General features: G+C 34.7%; 1 protein-coding gene across 1 annotated transcript in view; it reads right to left on the reverse strand.

Moving 5' to 3' along the window:
* Positions 1-796: 796 nt before the first annotated feature.
* LOC143224824 (atrial natriuretic peptide receptor 1-like) overlaps positions 797-25563 on the reverse strand; it is a 167780-nt gene continuing 143013 nt past the window's right edge. The window contains exons 18-22 of the mRNA XM_076453166.1: positions 24995-25063; positions 17315-17489; positions 15666-15764; positions 5547-5638; positions 797-1500 (exon numbers count right to left, since the gene is read on the reverse strand). Coding sequence (XP_076309281.1) covers positions 1390-1500; positions 5547-5638; positions 15666-15764; positions 17315-17489; positions 24995-25063 — 546 coding nt within the window. The 3' untranslated portion in view covers positions 797-1389. The remainder of the gene's footprint in view (positions 1501-5546; positions 5639-15665; positions 15765-17314; positions 17490-24994; positions 25064-25563) is intronic.

Below are 25563 nucleotides of genomic sequence, written 5' to 3' on the forward strand. Positions count from 1 at the left end.
TTTAAGCACCAGAGACTTAATTAAAAATCAAGAAATATTATCCCAGTTTCGTTGTCTATATTTTATACCTTAACTACATAGAAGAAAAACAATGTTAGGTTATATTTTTGTTGCTAGAAGACATGGCATAAAAGTCTTTGTTGGAACGCAGTATTACCAATATTAGAAGCTGTTATTGTAATTGATTTTTACTAATAATTAACCTATCAATACACCACAGATTCATTTCATGAACGATCTTAATTTTGATTGGTTCACAAAGGAATTTACACGATGTTTGACTGCTTCGACTGTACTTTTCCACCTCTTTGTTGGTGGAGTTTGATTTAGCAAAATTAATTCAGTTCAGTTAGCTGTGACGTTAGAATATGATATGGGTAGGCGGTAGTACATGTCCAGTCATTTTTGACGGTTTTTATCCTAGTTATTTTAATAAAGGTTAGTTAGTATAACATAATATTTCCTATTGCTCGGTTAAATGGTAAAACAGCAAATATCTGGCATAAGTTCTAGAATTCTAAAAAATATCGGATGGGTTTTCTTCACAAAAAGTCACGTTTATAATTTATATGACCTAAAACCAACGTGTTCTACAATACTCTACTATTGCATGTATATAATCTATTGCCGGGATCACATTGTTAGTTAAATTGATCATTTTAGTTTTGCTGTTTGTAGCAATTGTTGGTAGTTGTTACCCTAGTGACCTTGGATTTAAGTATATAATGTTTGAAATTAAAACATGAAGAATTTAGAACGCTTAACATTACGAATATATACACAAACTTCGCTTCATAATCGTAACTTTTATTGTTGACAAATAAAGACACAAAGTTACAAAACGATAAACAGTCACGAGTATAACACTTTAAATCTGTTGCTTCAGTCCAACGACAGCGTTGCTAATTACCTGGACTTTACCTGCAACTCGGGTGAGTGATGTTAGAATAATTGTAGTTGTCAATACTGCTGAGTACAACTTGAAGAACCTCTGAGGAGTGCGGCAGGTTTGTCATTTAAATCTCGTCTTTACGTTTTCCTCTTGCCCTTATAACTTACAATATTTCATAACATTCAAGCTAAAATTTAGTTCGTTTCGGTAAAGAATTCGTGTATCTTTCAATTAAATATTTTGAGGTAATTGGAACACCATCAAAGGTGGGAAATAATTGTTGAAATATATCACGGTTAACTGAGTTGTTTTATTATGCATTCGATTGTATTTTCACATGTTTTCATGAATTAATTTTGATATTTTATTGTTTCACACTTGCTTTCTTTCGTGTTAATGTGTTCTATGTAGAAAACAATTGTTTGTTTGTTTTAATCATCTTTGTTCATTTCAAAAACATTAGTTCGTCTTCTGGACAAGTACTGGGTACTCAGCTTTTAGAAATTTAATTCCTTGAGTTTTGATATAGATGAACCATTCGTGAAGTTGGAAACTGACGACGCACTGACCTCTTCCACTAACCAATACGTTGTAATCTTCCCTTTTCCCTAAAACACACGTAAATATTCGTTATAACAATGATCCAAAATGTTTTGTTATTTACTGACAATCAATATCTTCACCAAAACAAGTTCAGTAGTGTTTGTTTTACGCTTATGCAACGCCTAAATAATTTCATTTTTTTTGTTTTATTCGGAAGTTTGACTTCTGTTTCACACTAGTAACGTATCAATTCTAGTTTAGGTCACTTAAGTCAATTTACAACTAATTTGTAATTGAATTATCGATTTATTATTATTATTTGTCATTTACTAGAAATTCTTACTGCTCTGAGTTTTTTTTTTTTTCAAGAACAAACTTTTGGCTCATAGCTTTATCTCTTGGCCGATTTGAGATCTAATTACAGCTGCAGCTATTTAGAATTCTCTCTTGTTTCGTAATTATGATGAACAGTATAATCTTAGCTTATAGTTGATATTTTTAATTTGCAAAACAAAAACAATGATTGGTGTACAACCAACAATTACACAAAAAACAATCTTCCTCAAACATGAATCTCTACTGATCCACATTTCGTACAATTGAATTAGATAAGAGGTTGTTGAGAACTGATACACAATGAAACTATGGTATCTAGATGATACGAGAACTGATACACAATGAAAGTATGGTATCTAGATGATACGAGAACTGATACACAATGAAAGTATGGTATCCAGATGATACGAGAACTGATACACAGTGAAAGTATGGTATCTAGACGATACGAGAACTGATACACAATGAAACTATGGTATCTAGATGATACGAGAACTGATACACAATGAAACTATGGTATCTAGACGATAGGAGAACTGATACACAATGAAACTATGGTATCTAGATGATACGAAAACTGATACACAATGAAACTATGGTATCTAGACGATACGAGAACTGATACACAATGAAACTATGGTATCTAGATGATACGAAAACTGATACACAATGAAACTATGGTATCTAGATGATACGAGAACTGATACACAATGAAAGTATGGTATCCAGATGATACGAGAACTGATACACAGTGAAAGTATGGTATCTAGACGATACGAGAACTGATACACAATGAAACTATGGTATCTAGATGATACGAGAACTGATACACAATGAAACTATGGTATCTAGACGATAGGAGAACTGATACACAATGAAACTATGGTATCTAGATGATACGAGAACTGATACACAATGAAACTATGGTATCTAGATGATACAAATAGAGCTTAATTCGTTTATTGTAACTTTAATACTCTTCTCGCAACAATATTAGTATCACTATAAAAGAGATAATTCTAAAACTATTCGCATTACTCAAAATCTAGGCTATTGATCATGTCAACTGATTGAAATGTATACCTTTTAACACAGCCTTAACCAAAATGTTTTCGTATTTTGTTACAAATAAGATCATTGTTATTAATATGGAACACAAATACACTAAGTGTTGTCATACTGAGAAAATACATATTATATTACACCTGTAATAATGACACAGATTCTATGGACATCATGAATGACTTATAAGAACGGCAAATAATTTTATCAGATAACTTTGGAAATCATTTAGCATTTTAGCTATCACAATAAAACCTTGCCAAAACATATACAATGACAAAATACATAACATCATATTATTATAAACAGCGTCTGTAACCTTTTTCAGTTCATATTAAGCAAGTATTCAGTACTTGGTTTGTCCTTCTCATACTCTAATAACGTCCACAAGGCAACGTGGTATGCTGTCGATGAGGTTACTGATGTAATCGCGCTGCAACTCAACTACAGTAAGTGGTTTAGGGTCATGGTTACCAATTTTCTGGCTCAGTTCTGTACAACAGTTCTCAATGAGATTACCATGACAATCTTGTAAAGTTCTCATGATGGAGATAATCTTGTATAACACAAACATTACGGGTAGTGGTAATGTCATACTGGAACACTGCAGTGACAATGTCATCCTGGAACATAGAGTTATTTCCAAACCTTGTCCTAACATATGGTACGTAATGCCTATTGGAAGCGCCGTTACCGATTCCCTGGAGAATATAAAGAGCTGTTTTTTCAACCATGAAGAATAGCTGTTAAAACATGTACTGCACCACCTCCTGTGTGTTTCTTGTGGAACAGTTTTCCCCGTATGTTATCCAGGTAACAATGAACACGAATCTTATCATCAGATTTAACAAGATGGAAACAAGATACAACAGGAAAAAAATGATATACTGTCAATGTTCAAACTTTAAGTAGTCATGCTGTCTTGTCCAAGTAACACGGTGAAGGCAGTGAATAAGGGTCAATATCAGTTTTTAGGCAGGCCTTCTTGCAAAATAACCTTGTTCAGTCAGTCTTCTATTCATTGTTATTCGGAATGCCCTGGAATAAGTGTGTTCATGCCATTTCTGTCGTAAGGTGTTACAAGACTTCTTTTGACCTTGATTTGTTGACCTGACCGAAATACGGTCATTTTAGATAGTGTTTTTCCTTTGTCTACCTGTAAACTTTTCTGGAGCAACGTTTTCTGTCGTCCTATGACGTTTCAGTATTTCGGATATACTACACTGGGATACCCTACTGTTCTGGAAATCTCTGTTTGTTTCATATCATTTCCGGACAGTCGGAAAATTTTACGCCTTATAACGCACGAAAAAAGATAAGACTTTACTACACAAAGTACAGATAACTTGTCTGAACACACCGTTGATCTGTTTCTAAAACGATTGTACTGAAGATTCAACTGTTTATGTAAAACAGGTGTGTGCGTTTCGACAAACAATTGTTTAAAACAACTTATACAAACCAGAATAACAACTCGTACATGTTTCTCCGATCGCACACTACCTTCGCTATTACTACTCGGACATTTACTCAATATGTACTCCACGTATGTAAGCAACAACATAGAACAATAGGTAAACCTTTTGGTCAAAACTATATATCTATACAAATATAGAAGTCAAATTTCGATTAAATGTTGCTTTTAGACGACCTGTTCATGAGAATACGCATCTAAACATTACACATAAACATGAATATTCAGTAAAATATTAGTGATATAGATTTATTGGGATTAACAGGACAATGTAGTTACTCTAAACTCACTCAGGTTAGTAGCTCTTTTAGCACAAATAATGAAAATAAAGTCAAATACTAAAATAATAGTTTACACACATTTAACTTTTGTATAATAACTGGACTTGAATTCCCCGTGATACTAACAGTGAAGTAAGAAACTAACTATTCAGAAATAGTAAACAATGTTTCGTTAATTTGTGATGCATGGCTTAGAAATAATAAAAATAATAAAAGTCAATAATACTGAATGTCTGTTTAGGATATAATAATATTGACCTTCTTGTGATGAAGGAGTTTTGAAATGATGTTACTTTAAATTAAATCTTACAAAACACTCAACAATATTTACAGTTATGTGCGGGTTCGCATCCCCGTCGCGCCAAACATGCTCGCTCTCCCAGCCGTGGGGGCGTTATTATGTGACGGTCAATCCTACTATTCGTTGGTAAAAGAGTAGCCCAAGAGTTGGCGGTGGGTGGTGATGACTAGTTGCCTTCCCTCTAGTCTTACACTGCTAAATTAGGGACGGCTAGCACAGATAGCCCTCGAGTAGGTTTGTGCGAAATTCAAAAAACAAAACAAAAAGAAACAGTTATATGCACTATTTTAAACATCGGAAGCAGATTCCATGGAGTACCAGCTTTAAGGCTTCGAAGGAAATAGTTAAAATGTATATATAAGTTCGTCGAAGTGAGATTACAAATGAATGGAATAATTTCATTTCAAGAAACAAGCTGACCTCAATAACATAATCCACTACCTTTTTGTTCGATAGGATTAATTCTGTATTACATCCTTTTACGAGCCAAATACTGCATCTATATTTACCATTTATTATCCTTATGTAAGTTAGATTTCTGTAACTCGGCACTCCAAACCTAAAATACGTAGGTTGAAGTTCTATCCTATTTGTTAAAATGTTACACACTGACGTGGATAGAACTGTTTCTGAGTTTGTCTATCAGTGATACCTCACCTTCATTTCTACTTCACCTCTCAGTTCCAAAGTGAAAGTTCCAAACGAATCGAGTATTTCTTTCGTTTTCGGACTGACGTGAATTTTCAGAGCTGAAAAAAAAAAATTAAAACTTGAAATTCTCGGTATCGTCTTTGCATATCAGTTGAGATTCATTCTAGATGAATTCTATATGAAAGCAAGATATTTAAACGTCGAAGTTAATATGGCGTAATATTGTTAAATTACAGCTCCATCCAGAAGTTTTACCAATGTATAAACTAACTAGAAACAGATTAGGAGAGAAACTACATGAATTAGTGCATCATTTAAATATTTCTCTAGCAATCTAAGGCTGTAACAATTTCAGTATAATTAACATTGCAGTAAAAATACGAGTTTACAAAGTGAAACAGGCCCGGCATGGCCTAGCGCGTAAGGCGTGCGACTCGTAATCCGAGGGTCGCGGGTTCGCGCCCGCGTCGTGCTGAACATGCTCGCCCTCCCAGCCGTGGGGGTGTATAATGTGACGGTCAATCCCACTATTCGTTGGTAAAAGAGTAGCCCAAGAGTTGGCGGTGGGTGGTGATGACTAGCTGCCTTCCCTCTAGTCTTACACTGCTAAATTAGGGACGGCTAGCACAGATAGCCCTCGAGTAGCTTTGTGCGAAATTCCCAAACAAACACCCAAACAAACAAAGTGAAACAATTTCAAGAGGACAGCATTGAAATATCGTCATTATTGGATAAAGTTCGTTTTTGTTTCTTTCTTTCTATTTAATGATTATGCTTCTAAATTGTGTTTGTGTTTGTATACTTAAATAGATATCACAAAACGTGTTGTTAAATCCTGGAAACTACTTAAATATTCAGTTCTACGGAGAACGAAAAACAAAAACAAAAATTGATTCTTTTGAAGGAAAACTCAATAATTTATTTCGTGCAACAAATTCTACTATTTATTGCTAAAATATTGTTTAGTCTTTTTAGCCGCGGCAAAGCGGCTCGTAGACTAGCTTCGAGTTTTTAGCCGCGGCGTAACGGCTCATAGACTAGCTTCGAGTTTTTAGATAACAAGTCGAGTGCCATAACGCCTGGTCATGCTGGACCTTGAAAATAGAAAGAAAAAATTGCAGAGTTTTGTATATCTATTTCAATCTAATGCCCGCAAAAAGCAAATAAATGTAAAAAAATTAGAATTTTCTTTTTTTTATATAATTCTGACGTTAGACCGGACGAGTAAACTCGTTTTCATCCAATCGATTGATTAATTTTATCTGAAAGCCTCTAAAACACGATATCACGATCAATAGCCTGGTAGTAAAACGGTTTCATTTCTTACGTTGACCTGTACAAGAAACTCGTGATCAATGCCAACGCACTAACAAGATGACCATGCCAATTTCTTCTTGGTCCACAACACGCAAAAAATACCAGGGAATATTTACTGACGGAACACACAGCCGTCATCAGTGTCTGACTTTTCTGGATACATTTAACCTTGTTCTTTACGCAGAGCATGGTTTAATCTCTTTGCTGTAGTTCGGGAGATCTGGATATTCTTGAAAATCCCGTGAAATATAATAAAAACCATCTGGTTTGGTTCTGTAGGTCGAACAAACAAGTCACATTGTTCTCGTAAAAATAGATAAATACAATACGTAGGTAATAGCAATGCATCATTCTATACGTGAACTACCAGAAGCTAAATTTTTGTTCATAAACTACGTTGTACCCCATGTGAATTAATTGCATTTCTGATTTAAGGGTTTTACTGAATGATCTCTGTTTTACATACGAGTTCAAAGATTCTGAGAAAATAGTGTTTGTTTTTTTTTGTTCCCTGACCGGCATGGCTAGGTGGTTAAGGCACTTGAATTGTAACCTCAGAGTCGCGGGTTCGAATCCCCGTCGCACTAAATATGTTTGCCCTTTCAGCCGTAGAGGCATCATAATGTGACAGTCAATCCCACTATTCGTTGGAGTAGCTCAAGTGTTGGCGGTGGGTGGTGATTACTAGTTGCCTTCTCTCTAGTTTTACACTGCTAAATTAGGGACGGCTAGCACAGATCGGCCTTGTGTGGTCTTGCGCGAAATTCGAAAACAAAAAAACAATCGATCATGTGTTACTGGATAAACTTTCTAGAATTTATTAAAAACACGTTGTCGTTTATTCAGCTGGCTAGAAATGCATTAATCGACAAGCTGTGTTTGTTCAGAAGTAGGACTTCTTCTGTTTACTACTTCTGTATTCTCTATAACACAAACTGCAAATGTTCACGTGCAACAGAAGTATCGTAACGGTGTCGCACCAAATCAAGGCTCTAGTGTTAGTCTTAAGGCTTATAATGTAACAACCGTATATCGACACCTGTCACGAACGCAGCATAGATATTCCATTGTGTAGGTGATTCTTTTTTTTTCAGTTTAATAGTTTGTTTTTTACTAGTAGATAATTTACTTTCGAACTAATTTAAAATGAAAATGAAATTTCACGTAAGTTCACGTGAAAAAGAAAACACTTTCAAAATGTATTGACTTTTACAGACTGTTACGTGTTATAATTTATCTTGGGCGAGTCTCCAATTTGTTATGTTACGTATTACGATTTGAAATAGACTTTAACTGAATTACGCTGTAATTTGCAGTTAGAAGTTAATTAGTTATTGAGTTGTATTACATTTATTATATTTTCCAACATAAATATATTTTAATGTGCAAACAATAATACATTTTATAATAACGGTTATTATGAATAATGATTTATGTATAAAACAATTTTAAAAGTTACAAACAATACTCAGTCTGGTCTAGATATCAATATTTTTATCGAAGGTTCACGATGAGCGAATTCATTTCGAGTTGATATCAGTACAGTTCAGTTAACGGGTAGCTAACTTCTTCACTGATCACGCGCGAATTTTTCACCGACGAAGATATGTAATGTCCTTGTAGAAATACTAACGTCCGAAGATAATTCCCTGGAGTTAAACGATTTGTAATGTTGGAAATTTATAAACATTCCTGGTCAAATATATCTAGTTTCCCAATTAATAAGCATTCATCACAGTTATAGTTTTCGAGATTTTTAATACACAAACTGTAGCAAATTAACAATATATATAAACTGTCTCTTGACGCGTCGATTTATAAACTTTTTAGGGTGAGGTTCTCGAAACTTCAGTTGGCAACAATATTGGTAGTCGCTGGTATTTTACTACAAACATGGTACATTGTTAATTATTACAGTCGATAGTTTAGATAATAGGCAAAATTTCGCAATACGGGTTTAACACTAGAGTTACATGCGTTTCTAAATATATATTTAACTAGAACGATCAATATTAAAAGAAATACATAATAATAAATCCGTTGTAAGATACAAAATGACTGTTTACACAAATTGGAAGTTGAACAGATTTACGGGTATTCGAAGTGGAAACTGTTTGAGGTAGAATTTTGTGTAAGACTGTAAAACACTGTTTTACGACATTGATACATCTCTTAGATTTCAAAGAACACAAAACACTTTATGCGATACAAGCTGTAATAATGTTTCCTGTCGAAAACTATATAAAACTGAAGAATTATTGTGTTTTCATTAATACAAAAAAATAATACAATGTTTCTATTACGTCCGCGGTGTTTTATTTTTAACTAGAGTTCATTTCATTGGGTACTTAAGTCTGAAAACTAAACTTTATCATGTTAGGTTTAGCTTTATTAAAGTTTATAGTTATAGATCTCAGTTTTACACGTATGTGTCGGAAACTTCTTAAACTTTTGTAGACATTTTCTGCTTCCATACAACTTGTGTAATGAAAAACCACACGTCTTGTTACTTCTAAAAATGTCCGCAAGAGGTCACTATTTGAAAATAAAAATAATAATTGCAAGAAGAAATAACTGTTGTGTAGACGTTCCTATAATTATTCTTTTTTGTTTGAAGAAACTTTTAATTCGGAATTTTTAATTACCATAATTAAACTTCAAGACGCGTTCCATCTTGCTGGTGGATTGCAGTTACCTCTAGGCTAATGAGACATGAAGCTGTGATGAGGTTTTCCTTGGTTAATAACAACATATTTGTTACGTTGTTCCTTTGAATAAAATATGGATAATAACATAAATAGAAAATAAGGGTTAACAAGTTCGGAATCCCTATGTGAATTTCTTATACAATCCATGGGATTTTTACAGTTATCTGACCAACGATAAGTTCTTCACTATAGAAGATGTTAACAACAAACATTGTAGTTACAACTACGTATTGTAACATCTACTAACTGATGCTACACTCGGTGAGTAACACAGAACTAGTCTTACTTATTATTCTTTATGTATTCAGTCTAAATCAGACAGATATGTTTACTAATAGTTTTCTTTGTAATTTATAAATGTCCACGAAACAAGCGTAGATTAAGTCCTCATAAGAAAAAACAAAGAAAGGTTCGCTTGTAAATTATGCAGACGAAACAAAACTGCCGAGTTCCAAGTAATGTAGGATAATTTATTTAAAGTCATTAAAATTGTGATTAAAAAGAGTTCTATAATAATAAATTAACCATGTTCACCCTTCCTGCCTGTAGAGTAGTACGTCACTGAAGCTATAAGATATATAGCTTTCTTAAAGTTGTTCATAACAAATTATAATGACACAACTCACTAGTCTTACAGTTCGGGTTTTCACATTCGTGGTGGGCAGAGCACAGTTAGTCAGTCCATTGTGTAGTTTTGTGCGTACGAACAAACACAGACAATATGATGTGTGTATGTGTATATTCAATATATAGAAGCATTTTTTGGGAATTAGTATCTGTCGCCCCCACTCGTAATCTAAGGGTTGCGGGTTCGAATCCCGTTACACCAAATACGCTGGCCCTTTCAGCTGTGGAGGCGTTATAATGTTCGGTCAATCCACTGTTCGATGGTAAAAGAGTAGCCCAAGAGTTGCGTAGAAATGACTAGCTGTCTTCTCCCTTGTCTGACACTGCTAAATTAGGGATGGTTAGCGCAGATAGCCCTCGTGTAGTTTTGCGCAAAATTTAGAACAAACCAAACCAAACACATATTTTATGCATATGTGTGTGTGGGGGGGGGTATGTTATGGCAATCAAATTTACTAACCGTTTTAATGTGTTTTGTTGTAAATTGCGCTCCGATTTGTTTCACTCAAGAACGCATTTAATTTTAAATATTAACACGCTTAACTGAGAGACGCATATAAATGGCGGGTCAGTCGCAACAATTCCTAAAATTTCTTATTTCTAAACAACGATCATGCTTAACTCATGACCGATATAAGGTGTTTGGTTTCCACATTTAACAATTCCCTAGTTAATTAACACTTAAGATTGTTCATTTTAGTCTTAATAATACTGATGACTTATCAAACAACCAACCGCTTAAGAAAGTTCTTTAGTACATAAATGAAGACGAAGCAATGAATTTGTTGAAACATAAAATTTCTAGTTTTTGTTTTTACAAACGGGTAAAAATAATTTACACGGACTGAGCAAGTTTATACATATGACGTTTCAATACATGTTTAATCTTTTCCTTTTGTACATGTGTTTAAGATAAAATATTCCAAATTCACTAAAAAATCATACATTAAACAAACGAAACTATTAAACCCCATCGAAATAACTGAAAACATCTTCCCACAGTTTTTAATTGGCATAGTTTCCATCTAAATTACCTTCCGTAGTTTTTAGAACTACGAGGTTTTCAGACTTATAGGTTTATTTGATATTTGTTTTTGAATTCCGCACAAAGCTACAGAAGGGATATCTGCGCTGGCTGTCCCTAATTTAACGGTTTAAGACTGGAGGGAAAGCAGCCAGTTATCACCACCCACCGCCAGCTCATGAGTTATTCTTTTACCAACGAATAGTAGGATTGACCGTCACATTACAACGCCCTCACGGCTGAAAGGGCGAACATGTTTGGTGTGACGGGGATTCGAACCAGCGACTCTCAGATTGCAAGTCGAATGCCCTAACCACGTGGCCACGCCGGGCCTGGTTGGAAAATTAATAAATTGTTTTTATCAAGTGACCACTTGATGTAATTTAATTTAGAACCTATAAATTTTAATCTGTTTTTGATGCACATGCAAGTACTTTTTGTGGTTTCACTTTCATGAGTAAAATGTGAATGAATATTTATTATTGTTCTAAAAGTATTACTTCCAGGTACTCTACAATCAGTATTTGCTCACTGGTAATCTGGTTGCACCATATTACCCTACATATGGAAATAAAGTATGTATCGACAATACATACTTCATCTTAACGTTTGGCTAGTGAAGGATTTACCGTTGTGCATGCGCTTGTTTCTGTATAATTTTCGTTTTTTGCATGTGCAATATATTCTTGACTGGGTATGACGTAAGTCCCATCTGTCTGTTTTTGAAATTTGTAGAATGTTCTTGAGCGTAAGAATCAACAATTTACTAGGTGTGTATGTAATACCAGTGATTGAAAATATTGTTGCAAGTGAACTTTGATGAATGTTCTAGAGCCTCGCGTGATTAATATATAAAACCCGATGCGCCGAGAGACAGATAAATTATTGTTATTGGTCAGTGTGCTATAAGCCTAGGAATGTATAATTGTGATTAACGCCTATTAGTCGGAAAACAACATAACATGACGGGAAACACTTACGGATTTCGAACATTGCAAACCGTTCAGTTTCAGTAATTACTTCGGACATTAAAATTTGTACGAGTACGTTAAGTGTAATATCTGGTAAAAGTCAGCAGTGTGAAGCCAATCAAACCAAGCTAACTCAAGCGAGATATGTGACATTATGAGCTCAGAATTATTTTGTTCATCGTAGACCTGAATCACCCATAAAACATTCAGTTTTAGACCAAATAGAAGTATATAATTATTAGTAATAACCGTTATTATAAATTATATTGCTTTTATGTCCATATAGCTTGTAAGTTTGTAAAAACCTGTTGTATATAAAGCATCATTTGTAATAACTATTAGTAATAACCGTTTTTATAAATTGTATTGTCCTTATATTTGTACATTAAAATATGTTTGTGTTAAAAAAAGAACAAATTGTTTGTATCAGTCTTGTTGGCACACGTCATAAATTTGATATGTACTAACAGCTAATTAACTTCGAAATTCTAGTTAAAATGTCCAGTTGTTTGAAATAGCAATGCGTTAACATACTTAACACAATAACTCGGAGACTCATTCAAAATAAAACGTAATACGTAACAGGCGTTGTAGGCTTGAAAACGATTATATCTCCAAGCAAATATTTAAGAACACTTCTGAATTTTTACATTGAATTTATTACATTATTACTACATAATTTGTACTGTCTTAATGTTTAGCAATTTCTTGAAATACATAGATATACATGTATATGTTTAATGCTAAAGGTACTTCCTTTGTATCGTTTGTTTGTTTGTTTGTTTTGGAATTTCGCACAAAGCTACTCGAGGGCTATCTGTGCTAGCTGTCCCTAATTTAGCAGTGTAAGACTAGAGGGAAGGCAGCTAGTCATCACCACCCACCGCCAACTCTTGGGCTACTCTTTTACCAACGAATAGTGGGATTGACCGTCACATTATAACATCCCCACGACTGGGAGGGCGAGCATGTTTGGCGCGACGCGGGCGCGAACCCGCGACCCTCGGATTACGAGTCGCACGCCTTACGCGCTTGACCATTCCCTTTGTATCGTTATAAAAACATTTCTTTTTATTTCTCCAAATTTTAATTTATATTTCTGAAATCAGTATTAAAAACCACAGCTTTTTTTAAATATTTCAACAAGGTCTATGACACCTGAAAAGACCCCTGAATAGTATACGTATTATAGTATTACCTGAGTGAAAGTCAAATGTTTAATAATAATACATCACACTTGCTGATGAAATTTTTCACCAACACCAGAGTTCTTTCTCCATGCAAACAGAATGGTGATTAAAACACACTTATATCGTCAAATTGATTTGAACAACAACTGTTTCGATGTGAACTTGATAAAGTGTTATTTATATCAGTTTAATTTAATTTAAAATCACTGCATATTAGAATCTGGATAATAGATTCTTAACAAAAATGTAATCGTACATGATTCAGATTAAGTTACGCGCTGTAATATATCCACCTTTCCTTTTATTAAAGATTATTGGATATAATTGGCTGGTGTTTCCCGTGACGTAAAGAACATAGATAAAACTACAAAATACACGACGTAAGTGAATATAACGTACAGTAACGATAAAAATGTTCGTACCCCTGTGTCAGTAGTAGTTTTTCCTCATAACCTAAAAAGTATCACAATTAGAATAATGAAAGCACAGTATAGTATAAATACTGGACTAACACACATCTACGTAATTTTTTATATACAGTGAACGACAAACAAACTGTCTATAAACAAATAACCAAACATAGGAGGGGCAGAAAGTGTTCGTGCGTCTACTTTAATGGTCAGTTGTGTAGCCTTTCAGGTGAATTACTTGGAGTAATCTCTCCTCATAGCCCTCCATGATAGTTTGACAGCACTCGACTGGTATTTTCTTCCATTCTTTACCAAAGGCCTCCAACTCTTGTAAGTTTTTCAGATGACGCTGATGAACCCTAGTCTTCAACTCTTGTCAAACGTTTTAAATTGGGTTGAGATCGGGTGACCACTCCAGAACGCGTATATGGTTCCTCATCAACCAGGATTGCACATATTTCGATGTGTACTTAGGGTCATTGTCGTGCTGGAAGATCCAACGCCGCCCAAGCCGCAAGTTCCGAGCATCATTCTTAATATAAGTGCCTAATATATCAACGTACTCTTCTTTTTTCATGATTACGTTAACGCGGTGAAGGCTGCCTACACCAGAAGAGCTGAAGGAACCCCATAGCATGATCGAGCCACCTCCGTGTTTAACTGTAGGGACGGTGTTCTTTGGAAGATTTCGTTCCCCCTTCTTACGAAAATATAGCGGACATCATTGTGGCCGAAAAGCTCGATTTTAGTCTCGTCTGACCAAAGAATACTCTTCTAATAGGTAAAGTGTTTATCTACATGCTTTCTTGCATACCTCAATCGTGCTTTTAAATGAACAGGCTTTAAATATGGAGTTCTACGAGGACGGCATGCTTTGAACCCAGAAGAACGTAGCATGTTCGTAACTGTAGAGGCGCTTACTTCAACCCCAGTTTCTGTATGTCATTACGTGTTAAACGAGGGTTTCTACTAACTTCTCTGAGAACCTTTCTCTTGGTTCTCTCTGGAATTTTGGTGAGGCGTCCGGAACGAGGGAGGTTAGTAGTTGATCCTATAAGCTTAAACTTAGTAATTATGCTTTGAACACTAGATTTCGGCATATTAAGAAAGAGACACACGACACTTGTATTTTACAATAATTCGTTTTTTTAAATCACTGGACAGTTGTTTCCTGTTCGCTAAGATTACCAAGCAGATAATGACGGAGATGGCAATAAATTGCCGGAAGTACACTTTGTGCTGGCTAAATTCCAATAATTATGAACCCAGTGTCTAGTTCTGGAATGGTATAATGTAGTTTATTCGCCAAACTAAACAACATTTTTACGGGAATATCAGTTTTTTCACACGTTCTGAACTGTACGAACACTTTCTGCTCCTCCTATTTTTGGTTATTTGTTTATAAACAGTTTATTTTCGTTTAATGTACATAAAAATTTATGTACATATGTGATAGTATAATATTTATAATATATTTTACGTCTATTAGCCTAGTCGTGATACTTTTTAAGTTATGAGCAAAAAACTATTCGGGACAGGGTACGAACAGGGTTACGAACACGTTAGTATATAGTACAAAACACACGACATAACTGTAAGTATATGGTTAACGTAAGTATATGGTTACACGACGTATGTGAATATAGCGTTAGTATATAGTTACAAAACACACGACATATGTGAATATAACGTAAGTATATGGTTACAAAATACACGGCATATGTGAATATAACGTAAGTATATGGTTACAAACTACACGACATATATGAATATAACGTAAGTATATAGTAACAAACTACACGACATATGTGAATATAACGTAAGTATATAGTTACAAAACGCACGACATATAATAATATAATATAAGTATATAGTTACGTTGTCCATTAGACTCCATTCTTGAAGCGGTGTTGACCGTATCACCAAACAAACAGTATCGAGGCATCTTTAGACCCACAACTCCTGCTGCACACGGACCTGTAGGCAGATTTTTAAAAAAACATCACTTAACAATTAAGATTTGAGTCATAATATGTAAACTTTCACCGTGAACACAAAAATATTAATGTAGAAATATTAATATCCAACCACATTAATTATATCTTAATTTATTATTACTCGCGGAGACACAATGTAACTGACTAATCAAAGAGTGCCTTGAGTTGAATCACGTTTGTTGGTCCGCGCAAAGCTAGACGAAGGCTACCTACACTAGCCGTCCCTAATTCAGCATGTAAGGCTAAAGGGAAGATAGCCAGTCGGCACCGTCCACCACCAACTATTGGGCTACTCATTTATGAACGAATAGTAGAATTTACAGTCACATTATAATGCTCTCACGGCTGAAAGGGCGAGCATGTTTGGTGTAACGAGAACTCGAACCCGCGATCGTCAGAGTACGATTGAAGTGCTCCAGTCGAATATTTCTGATTGCACGTGAAAGTTATGTAGAACACGGAAATATTCATGGTAAGGGTGAGGCACTTTAAACAGTTTTAACAGATATAATAATTAAACTTAATTAAATAAGCAAATGAAGCAGATTCAGCTGAAAATATTCAGCAACATCTAACTGATCTTCATAACTAAGTTTAATTTTACGATCTATGTATGAATGAAAACAAGAATGAGCCATGTTTTGGTTTTGTAGTTATTTCGCGCAAAGCTACACGAGGGATACTTGCGTCAGCCTTCCCTAATTCAGCAGTAAAAAGACCAGAGGGAAATCAGCTAGTCATCACTTCATATCGCTAAGTCTTAGGCTACTCTTTTACCAAAATAGTGAGATTGACCGTCACTTTACAACGCATGTTTGGTGGGACGGCGATTCGAACCTGCAACTATTAGAGTGCGAGTCAAGTGCCTCCAACCACTTGACCGTGCCGGGACATACTAAAGAAAATGCAGCTAGTCAACAAAATCCATCGCTAACTCTTGTCTGACCGATTAGTGGGATATATCTGTCCATTGTATAACATACCAACAACCCTTAAATTAACCTAGCGTGTCATTGTGGCAACAGATCACGAAACCATTAATCCTGGGATTCACGCCCGACCGATTTCGAACTATGACAGTTGATCTTGTCAGGGTGTTAGTATATATACATATCGGGTTCCACACCAAAGCCTCTCGTTTGGATTTCTGTTCTAAGAACACTCGACGTTGTAAATGTAGAAAACATAGATCGAGACATCTTCTCTGTGTATTTGAAGGCATTGGTAAACAAAATTAAATACTGTAAGAAACATTTAGTTTAATGTATACTGTTCTGTGCTTGTTCAGTTACACCTTTCGAATCCTCGTCACACCAAACATGCTCGCCCTTTCAGCCTTGGGGAGGGCGTTATAGTGACGGTCAATCCCACTATTCGTTGATAAAAGAGTAGTCCAAGAGTTGGCGGTGGGTGGTGATGACTAGCTGTCTTCTCTCTAGTCTTACACTGCTAAATCAGTGAAGGTTAGCGTGTAGCTTTGGACAAAATTCAAAAACATAAAACAAAAAATAACATAAAATGTCACACTACCGGAATGAATACCAATACGAAGTTTCAGTTGGTCATCTGGTCTGTGACGAATCTTGAAAGTTGTCACTGCATTCAGAAGAGCTAGCGACATCCGGGCAATTTCTCTAGCATGAAGACTTCCATTCTTCATCGGCAGTCCAGAAACAACCATGTAAGCGTCACCTATGGTTTCCACCTTATCCAAATATCACTCAATATTACAATGCAGTTGAAATTAACATACGTTAATCCTACGATGAAAAAAATAACACTAATACTATTTGAATGCCTGACACATTATTGCAAATGCGTATTAATTTTACATCTGAAAATTTAATCTGGATAAAAATTTTGTGAACATGTTTTCCGAAGTTCAGTTATATTTATAATGGATTTACTCTAATGTATTTTGTAATACCGTCGTTTGTTTTACTTTAATATATATATTTAAAAATGCATGTAATATGTAATGATAATTGTATATTGCAAAACTATCTCCTGTTTTCTAACTTTGTAAAATATTCTCGAGTGTTAGAATCAATAATATATGCTTTACAAATGCAATAGCGTATCTTCGAATATCGTTGTCAACTGATCTTCGGAGAACCTAACCATAAAAGTTTATAAATCAACGTGCCAAAAGACAATTCAGTATTTCTGGTAAGCTACACTTAGTACATATACTATAAACTTCGGAAGCTATAACTGTGATAAACGCTTAATAATCGGAAAACCAGAGATATTTGCCGAGAAACATCTATAGGTTTCGAACCTTACAAACCTTAACTTTAATGAATTAGCTTCTAACGTTGGTATTTCTACAAAGACATCTCATAACTTCGGCAGAAAAACTCACGTTTGAAGGGGTAACTAGTTTCCCTTAAGTGAAGTATATCTGTGGAGGAACACAGAATTAATTCGTTCATCGTGAACTGTCGATAAAATATTCAGTTATAGACCAGATAGAAAACTCAATATTGTTTGTAATTTTGAAAACTTTTGAATATAAATAATTATTTATAATAACTGTTATTATAAATTGTATTGTTTGTTTGTATATTTCAAATACATTTGTGTTAAGAAAGAAAATTGTGCACATTAATATTGTTAGCAAATATAATTTTGACGCATATCGACATTCAGTTAACTTCTAAATTAAAATTTATGGCTATTTAAAATCGTAATAGATTAACATACATAACATAATAAATCGGAGATTCTTCCTAGATAGGTTGTAATTACATGTTATAGTAATAATAAATGTATAAATAACGGCCCTCCGCTAGTACAGTGATAAGTCTACGGATTTACAACGATAAAATCAAGGGTTCGATTCCCCTCGATGGTCTCAGCAGATAGTCCACTGTGGCTTTATTATAAGAAAACACACCCACACACATAAATAATGTTTTATCTTATTCACGAAAGCAGTATTTGTTGTGTGCGTATATTTCGTCATTTCCTGTAAGTGGCACAGCTTTAGAATTTTGGGTTTGATATTTTTCTCATGTTATATTATAAACTACTTCTTTATAAAATCTTATACATCGAACCATGAGATCCTTCAGGGGCACAGCAGCATGTCTGCGGATTTCTGACGCTATAAACTGGCATTCGATACCCGTGGTGGGCAGAGCACAGCCTTTTGTGCGGTTTTATGCCTAACTACAAACACACAATACATTAACCTTACGAAAATGGTTATTGAAGAAATATTCTTATCCTGTAATTTGTCAGTTGTGGTGGTAAAGAAGGAGAGAAGCTTGAAGTGTCAGTTGTGGTGGTAAAGGAGAGAAGCTTGGAGGAAATAAATAAATAATAATTATTATAGTTTTTTTGCCAAATTATCAACGGGACCCCCATAAGCCTGTGGGAGGACATTTCTGTTTTAAAACAAAAACACTGCACAATCCGGTTTTTCTTAATTTGAACTGAAAAATTTAGACATATTTATTTGTTAAAAAAGAAGGTATTTCCGGCACTGTTTTAATGGTGGGGCTGCTAAAAGTGATTTGAAATGGTAAGATGGTTGAAATCCGTCAGCTCATCACGAGCTTAATGGCCAACCATAAAAAGCATAAAAGTCTTCAAATGGCACGCAGAGGTGTTCAGGAACCATTTAGAACCACCTTGGTTCACTGTGCAGCAAGATGAGTACAATATTATGCCAATGGATGCTTTCAAAGTGTCACTGTCTGCTCATCCTACTCCTGACTTCCGTGATGCTTCGATCTTCCTTGCTGAATCGCAGGTTGTTCGTATCTCAGTTGAAAGCTAAACATAAAACGGTAATAGCAGAAGCATAAAACATTGGCAGTTGCTTAGTTAACAATGCTGAGAATGTGGCTTTACTGATATATGTACTGGCTAGTATGAAGACTTGAGGATGCTGTATTTCATTTTAACATTTATGAATTAAGAAAGAAAAACTTGCCTCAAAAAGATGCGCCAAAACAAACCTATTTGAGAGTTACTGGATTGAATTTACTTTTAATATTAAAGAAAAATGTTAGTGTAAAGACACTCCTTGGCTTCTGAGAGATATGTTAAAAATCACCGAGAAAAAGCATCAGTATTAACGTATTGTAGCGTTATCTATTGTAAGCCTTAAGAATTACCACTTGTCTACTGGGAACTGCACTAATTTTGAAGTGACAGACTGAAGGAAAGGCATCTAGTGAACACCATCCGCCCCCAAGTAGCGGGCTACTCTATTAGAATGCTAGGATTTGATTATTAATTTTATAAAGTACACGTGGCCTTACAGTTACGAAACAGGGCAGGAATCGAGAATCTTCCAATCCACAATAAGGCACGCTAACCCTAGAGTGGAAGAGTCTGCAGATCTCTTCCATGGTGAGATGTGTAAAATATTTATGAATTACTTATCTAAGATAGTTTGTTTGTTTGATTGTTTTTTTTTTTAATTTCGCGTAAAGCTACAGAAAGGCTATCTGAGCTAGCTGTTCCTATTTTATCAGCGGAAGACTAAAGGAATGCACTAGTCATCACTACAAACCACGCCAATTCTTAGGCTACTCTTTCACCAACAAACAGCGGAATTAATCATAACATTATAACGCCTCCACGGCTGAAAGGGCAAGCATGTTTAGAGGGGCAGGGATTCGAACCAGAGACCCTAAGATTGCTATTCGAGCTCCCTAACCACCTGGCTTCGTTGTTTGTCAAAGCTGCTAAATGGACTACCTGAGCTCTGATCACCACGCATATCGTAACACATTTTCCTGCGTTGTCCGCTTATACATATATTCTTGTAACACTGGCAGGGAGACTATATAAAAAAAATATTTCGTAAAAAGTAGTTCTGCACATAATGAAAATTCTATCGCTATGGCGACACATGTCATTCGATATTTATGGTTATATTTAGAAAACCTTCTCGAAAGTAAAAAAAGGAAATAATATACGATAACATTTATATTACAAAGAGCCATTTCTGTTTATCAAAGCAAACAGAAGATACTATTTGATAGATGTAGATCGCTAGGGAAATTATTTTGAGAAATATTATTTTTCTTCAATTACATATTGGCGTGATATGACATTTTGATGGACTACCAGAGACCCGCAAAATGTTTGTTGTCAAATTTGTTTCTTTGTTCCAACACTATTTCTTTAAATACAAACGAAGTGTAATCGTAAACACTAAAATGATTAAGTCAAATTGTAGTTACGTCGTACTATGTAAAAACCTTAATTAATGATAGGCCTAAATTCGATAAAGACGTAAATTAATACTTGTAATTAATTTGTTTGTTTGTCTTGAATTTCGCACAAAGCTACTCGAGGGCTATCTGCGCTAGCCGTCCCTAATTTAGCAGTGTAAGACTAGAGGGAAGGCAGCTAGTCATCGCCACCCACCGCCAACTCTTGGGCTACTCTTTTACCAACGAATAGTGGGATTGAACGTAACATTATAACGCCCCCACGGCTGAAATGGCGAGCATATTTGGCGCGACGGGTGTACCATTTAAACTTTTTACGTAACTTAGTCAGGACTAAACTATACTGTATTAATACTAACCACAAATATACTACCAGCGTTCTGCTCACTACGGGTATCGAAACCTAGTTTCTAGCACTGTAAGTCAGCAGACTTACCGCTATGCTACTGGGTGGGGGGTTCTATAAATAAATAAACTTATAATGTTATTCCATGATCTAACGTCATATCTTTTTGGAAAGTTTAATATTTTAATTTTATGAGAGTAAATGGTTAATAAAGAATATTTATTCCATCATTTTTAGTTATTCATTCATTCACGGAGCACTTATAGTAATTTGTTTTTTGAATAAAATTCTTACAACGTATGCTTATAAGGCCCCAGACGGCAGAATTATAGTATGACAAAATATCGTTGTCTGTGAATAGAACTTTTTAGTACTGTTCTTGAAATCCTGTAATGTTGCAATAAAAATACTAATTTGAGCATAAATGTCTTGCAGGCTTAGTCTATTATAATGACACTCGGTTTCTGTCTTTCACGATAATAAGTGAGTTAACCCTACTTTTTTAAATACGCATGCGCGAGCAAGTCACTTCGTAAGAGACGTACGAACAAGCGTAGTATTATTTTTTGATAATTTTAATTGAACAATAATATATAAATGTAAAGCACTAGTATTTTCAAGGAAAATCCACATAAGGTTATTCATTATTAGGCTAGTATTATTGTGTTGGATTATCACTGAAGATCTGTAAGCATCTGTGTTACTTTATTTTTTTCTTTTTTGGCACTGAGCATGCGTAGTCTATAATATTGATTACGTCATTACATCCAACTCTGCAATTTCCACTTTATCAAGTATAAAGGAAGGAGAAGTCTAGGTTGGAGTACACACACACCTTCACGAGCGTTCCACCGATCTTCAACTTAAGTGGTCCTCAAATTCATAAACTTTCTTTATTAGATCATTGATATAAACGTATACTGAAGCTTGGCTCGACATGGACAGGTGGTTAAGGCGCTCGACTTGTAATCCGAGGGTCCTGGGTTCGAATCCCCGTCACACCAAACATCCTCGCCCTTTCAGCCGTGGAGGCGTTATAAATTGACGACCGTTGGCGGTGGGTGGTAGTGACTAGCTGTCTTCTCTCTAGTCTTACTAAATTAGTAACGGTTAGCGCAGATAGCCTTCGTGTAGCTTTGCGCGAAATTTAAAACAAACCAATATTAAAGCTGAATCCGAGAACACGACGTAGATAATGTGGAACGAAACTGTAGTAATTCCATTTTCATCTGCCACGTTTCTCTTAAAGACGGTTCCTGATTATGAGGTGCGTCTGGAAGCTTATAACCTTGACTTTGTGGCTTTCAATCTTTGTTAACTATTCTGTTAATAATATCAAGAAGTAATCCTCGTTTCGTCAAAATGGCTTTTGAGTAGGCCTGTTGTTTTCCCTAATCCTAGACTTCATTTTTCGGAACCCTTTACGATTATAAAGATTCTATTGTAAAAATGTTTTCGTTTAAAAGAAAGCTATTGGTTGTTCGTCTTCTTCGATGCATTATGTTCTTTGACTATACAACGTTTAATACTCTCAGTGTATGAATATCTTTGACTGAAAATATTGTAACGCATATACTTGTCAAGCAATAAGTCTATCCTTGGCAGCATCGCAATATCAAAGTTTCGAATATCCACGTGGTGTTGAACATGTTGCACGTGTTGTCACATCCCACATCTTTGAATATTCTGTTATTTTTATGTACATCTGAATGATAAACTGCAAATACCTCAACTGAATAATTTGTATTTATTGTACTTTATTAATTGCGTAGAAAAGGTTCTCAGTTTTTATGAAGAAGAGTAAGATAGTAAGATATTAAACATTTGGTTACAACTGTTGGTTATCAAGCAGTAATCATATCTTAGTTTAATGCGAATATTTTGCATATTGCCCTTAATGGCAATACGATGGTGGACACAGCCGAATCAAACCGAATTCCTCATATCGTGAAGGATGTTTTACATTAGTTGCGTTTATTTGTTTCTTTTTTAATTTCGCACAAAGCTTCGCCAGGACTATCTGCGCTAACCATCTTTAATATAGCAGTGTAAGACTAGACGAAAGGAAGTTAGTCATCATCACCTACCGCCAGCTCTTAGGGGTGCTCTGTTACCAATGAATAGTGACATTGAACGTCACATTTAAGCGCCCCCCCCCCCAAGGCTGAGAGGGAGAGCGTGTTTTTTGTGACGAGGATTCGAATCCACGACTCTCAGATTACGAGTCAAGCGCCTTAACCACCTAGCCATGATAGTTCTTATTAGTTACGTTGTGATTGGAATCAGATCACTCGTTGAGTTAACTCAGTGTTTCGTAAGTTGGTATCAAATCACTCACCGGTTGAAATAAAAAAAAAAAAAATCTGAGTTAATAAATGAAAAAAAAACAAAAACAATTCGTTATAAACACATATATTTATCTGTGAATAGTCCTAGTAGCAGAAATAGACATGTGTGTCCAGACGCACATGAAAACACATGATTGTATTTACTCAATATAAACACATTTTATTATCAACAAATGAGGACCATATTATGTAAGTCTCGTACCAGTAACATCCTGACACTGATAAATGTTTACAAAACCAACATTTCCAAATTTTGTGTTAAAAGCGAACTTATGTTAATAAAAGCGAAATGTGTAACGAAATCAAGCGATAAAATAAACAACTGCGCGTTTATCTCACGTTATCAGTTTCGTTTTTTTTGTATATTTTTTTACGAAAACAATAATATCGAATGCTGTAATACCTGAATATGGCTGCAGTGTAGTAATCAACATGTTATTAATAAGAAGAAAAATATTAACATGTAGAAAGTTTGTATTATTTATTTTGCTACTGTCCTAATAAACTTAAACACGACTGTTTTACATAACTTGTATATTATGACAACAGAATTAATGGGTTGTTTTTCTGAAATGAACAATATATCTTAGAAATATAACTCATTTCACTCAAATTTATCTTTCTCTCTTTTTCTGTGGACCAAATTAAAAAATAACATTTATTTATTCTCATGTATGAAAACTACTGAATTTATCATAAAACAACTGACGTTAACTATGAACTACTATGTTTTTTTCTTAATTAAAAATGTATATATTTCACACAGTGTGAACTAAACACTCCTAGTTTTTCATACAACCTTATCCTTTGTTTTTATGTGTAGAGATGCTTTCGGGTTTTTGACATCAACGCTCAGATAGCAAAACAAATTTTTTACAACTTAAAAAGAGAATAATATACCTAAGTAAGTACGTTTTTATAAATATAAAATAACCTTTAACATTTCAAAAATTTATTCATAAACTAAATAGTTCGATACGTTTATGCTGAATAAATTTACTTTTAAAGCTTATGCATGTATTTTAAAAAATGTATTAATTTTCTAAGCCATCAGATTAAAACCTCGTTAATATTCATATTGGATATTAAATGTACACACCGTAACTTCAAGATCAAAATCATACTATAGAATAATTAATTCCCCTCAGAGTTCAACACACCTGTTACAGAATAAGTTCTTCAAATTCATCGATTCTGATTCCAGTAACGATGAACATTTATAATTAATTATGTACCTAGATAATCAAGAAAAACAAAGTGATAAATATTTGAGGTAAAAATAAATTATCTCTAGTGAATTCAATAATGTCAGTCAACTTACCTTGTAAACGTCGAAGTTTTCAATTATGGAGTCAAAACAAGTATAGAGGTCGTTTAATAAGTCTATCACCTGGAATGGGAAAATAAGTTTTGAAGCTTCTTGATTCTATTTAGAGTAGAAATCTCCTAAAAAATTATAAGATTCGCATTTACAGTTTTCCTGGAAAACTTAGAAAGAGGTCAAAACACTTAGTTTTTTTCCTCACATTTGTCATTATAATGATAAATAGTGTATGAAAAATAAAATAAAATGCATGTACCACGGAAAATTTATTCCCATTCAAGTTTGAAAATTAACAGAACCAGAGTGCAATCACGCGCTCATGATTTACGCTGCGATTGATTGTCATCCAGCCAATCAGAAAGTGCCACGCCAGTAAAAAAGCTTTTAAAAGTACATAATTCATACTGTTCTCAGTAATAGAAGTGTTTCTAAACATGGTTCACAGAACTGAATAATTAACGTGCAACAGGTGAGTAAAAATCTAAGTTTTGACTCTACTGCACGTTTCAGTTCGAGTTGTTTGTATGACGTTTAAAAGGGTACACAATACTACGACTGCTAATGAC

This window comes from Tachypleus tridentatus, chromosome 9, assembly GCF_004210375.1.
Source record: "Tachypleus tridentatus isolate NWPU-2018 chromosome 9, ASM421037v1, whole genome shotgun sequence".
Classification (NCBI taxonomy): domain Eukaryota; kingdom Metazoa; phylum Arthropoda; class Merostomata; order Xiphosura; family Limulidae; genus Tachypleus; species Tachypleus tridentatus.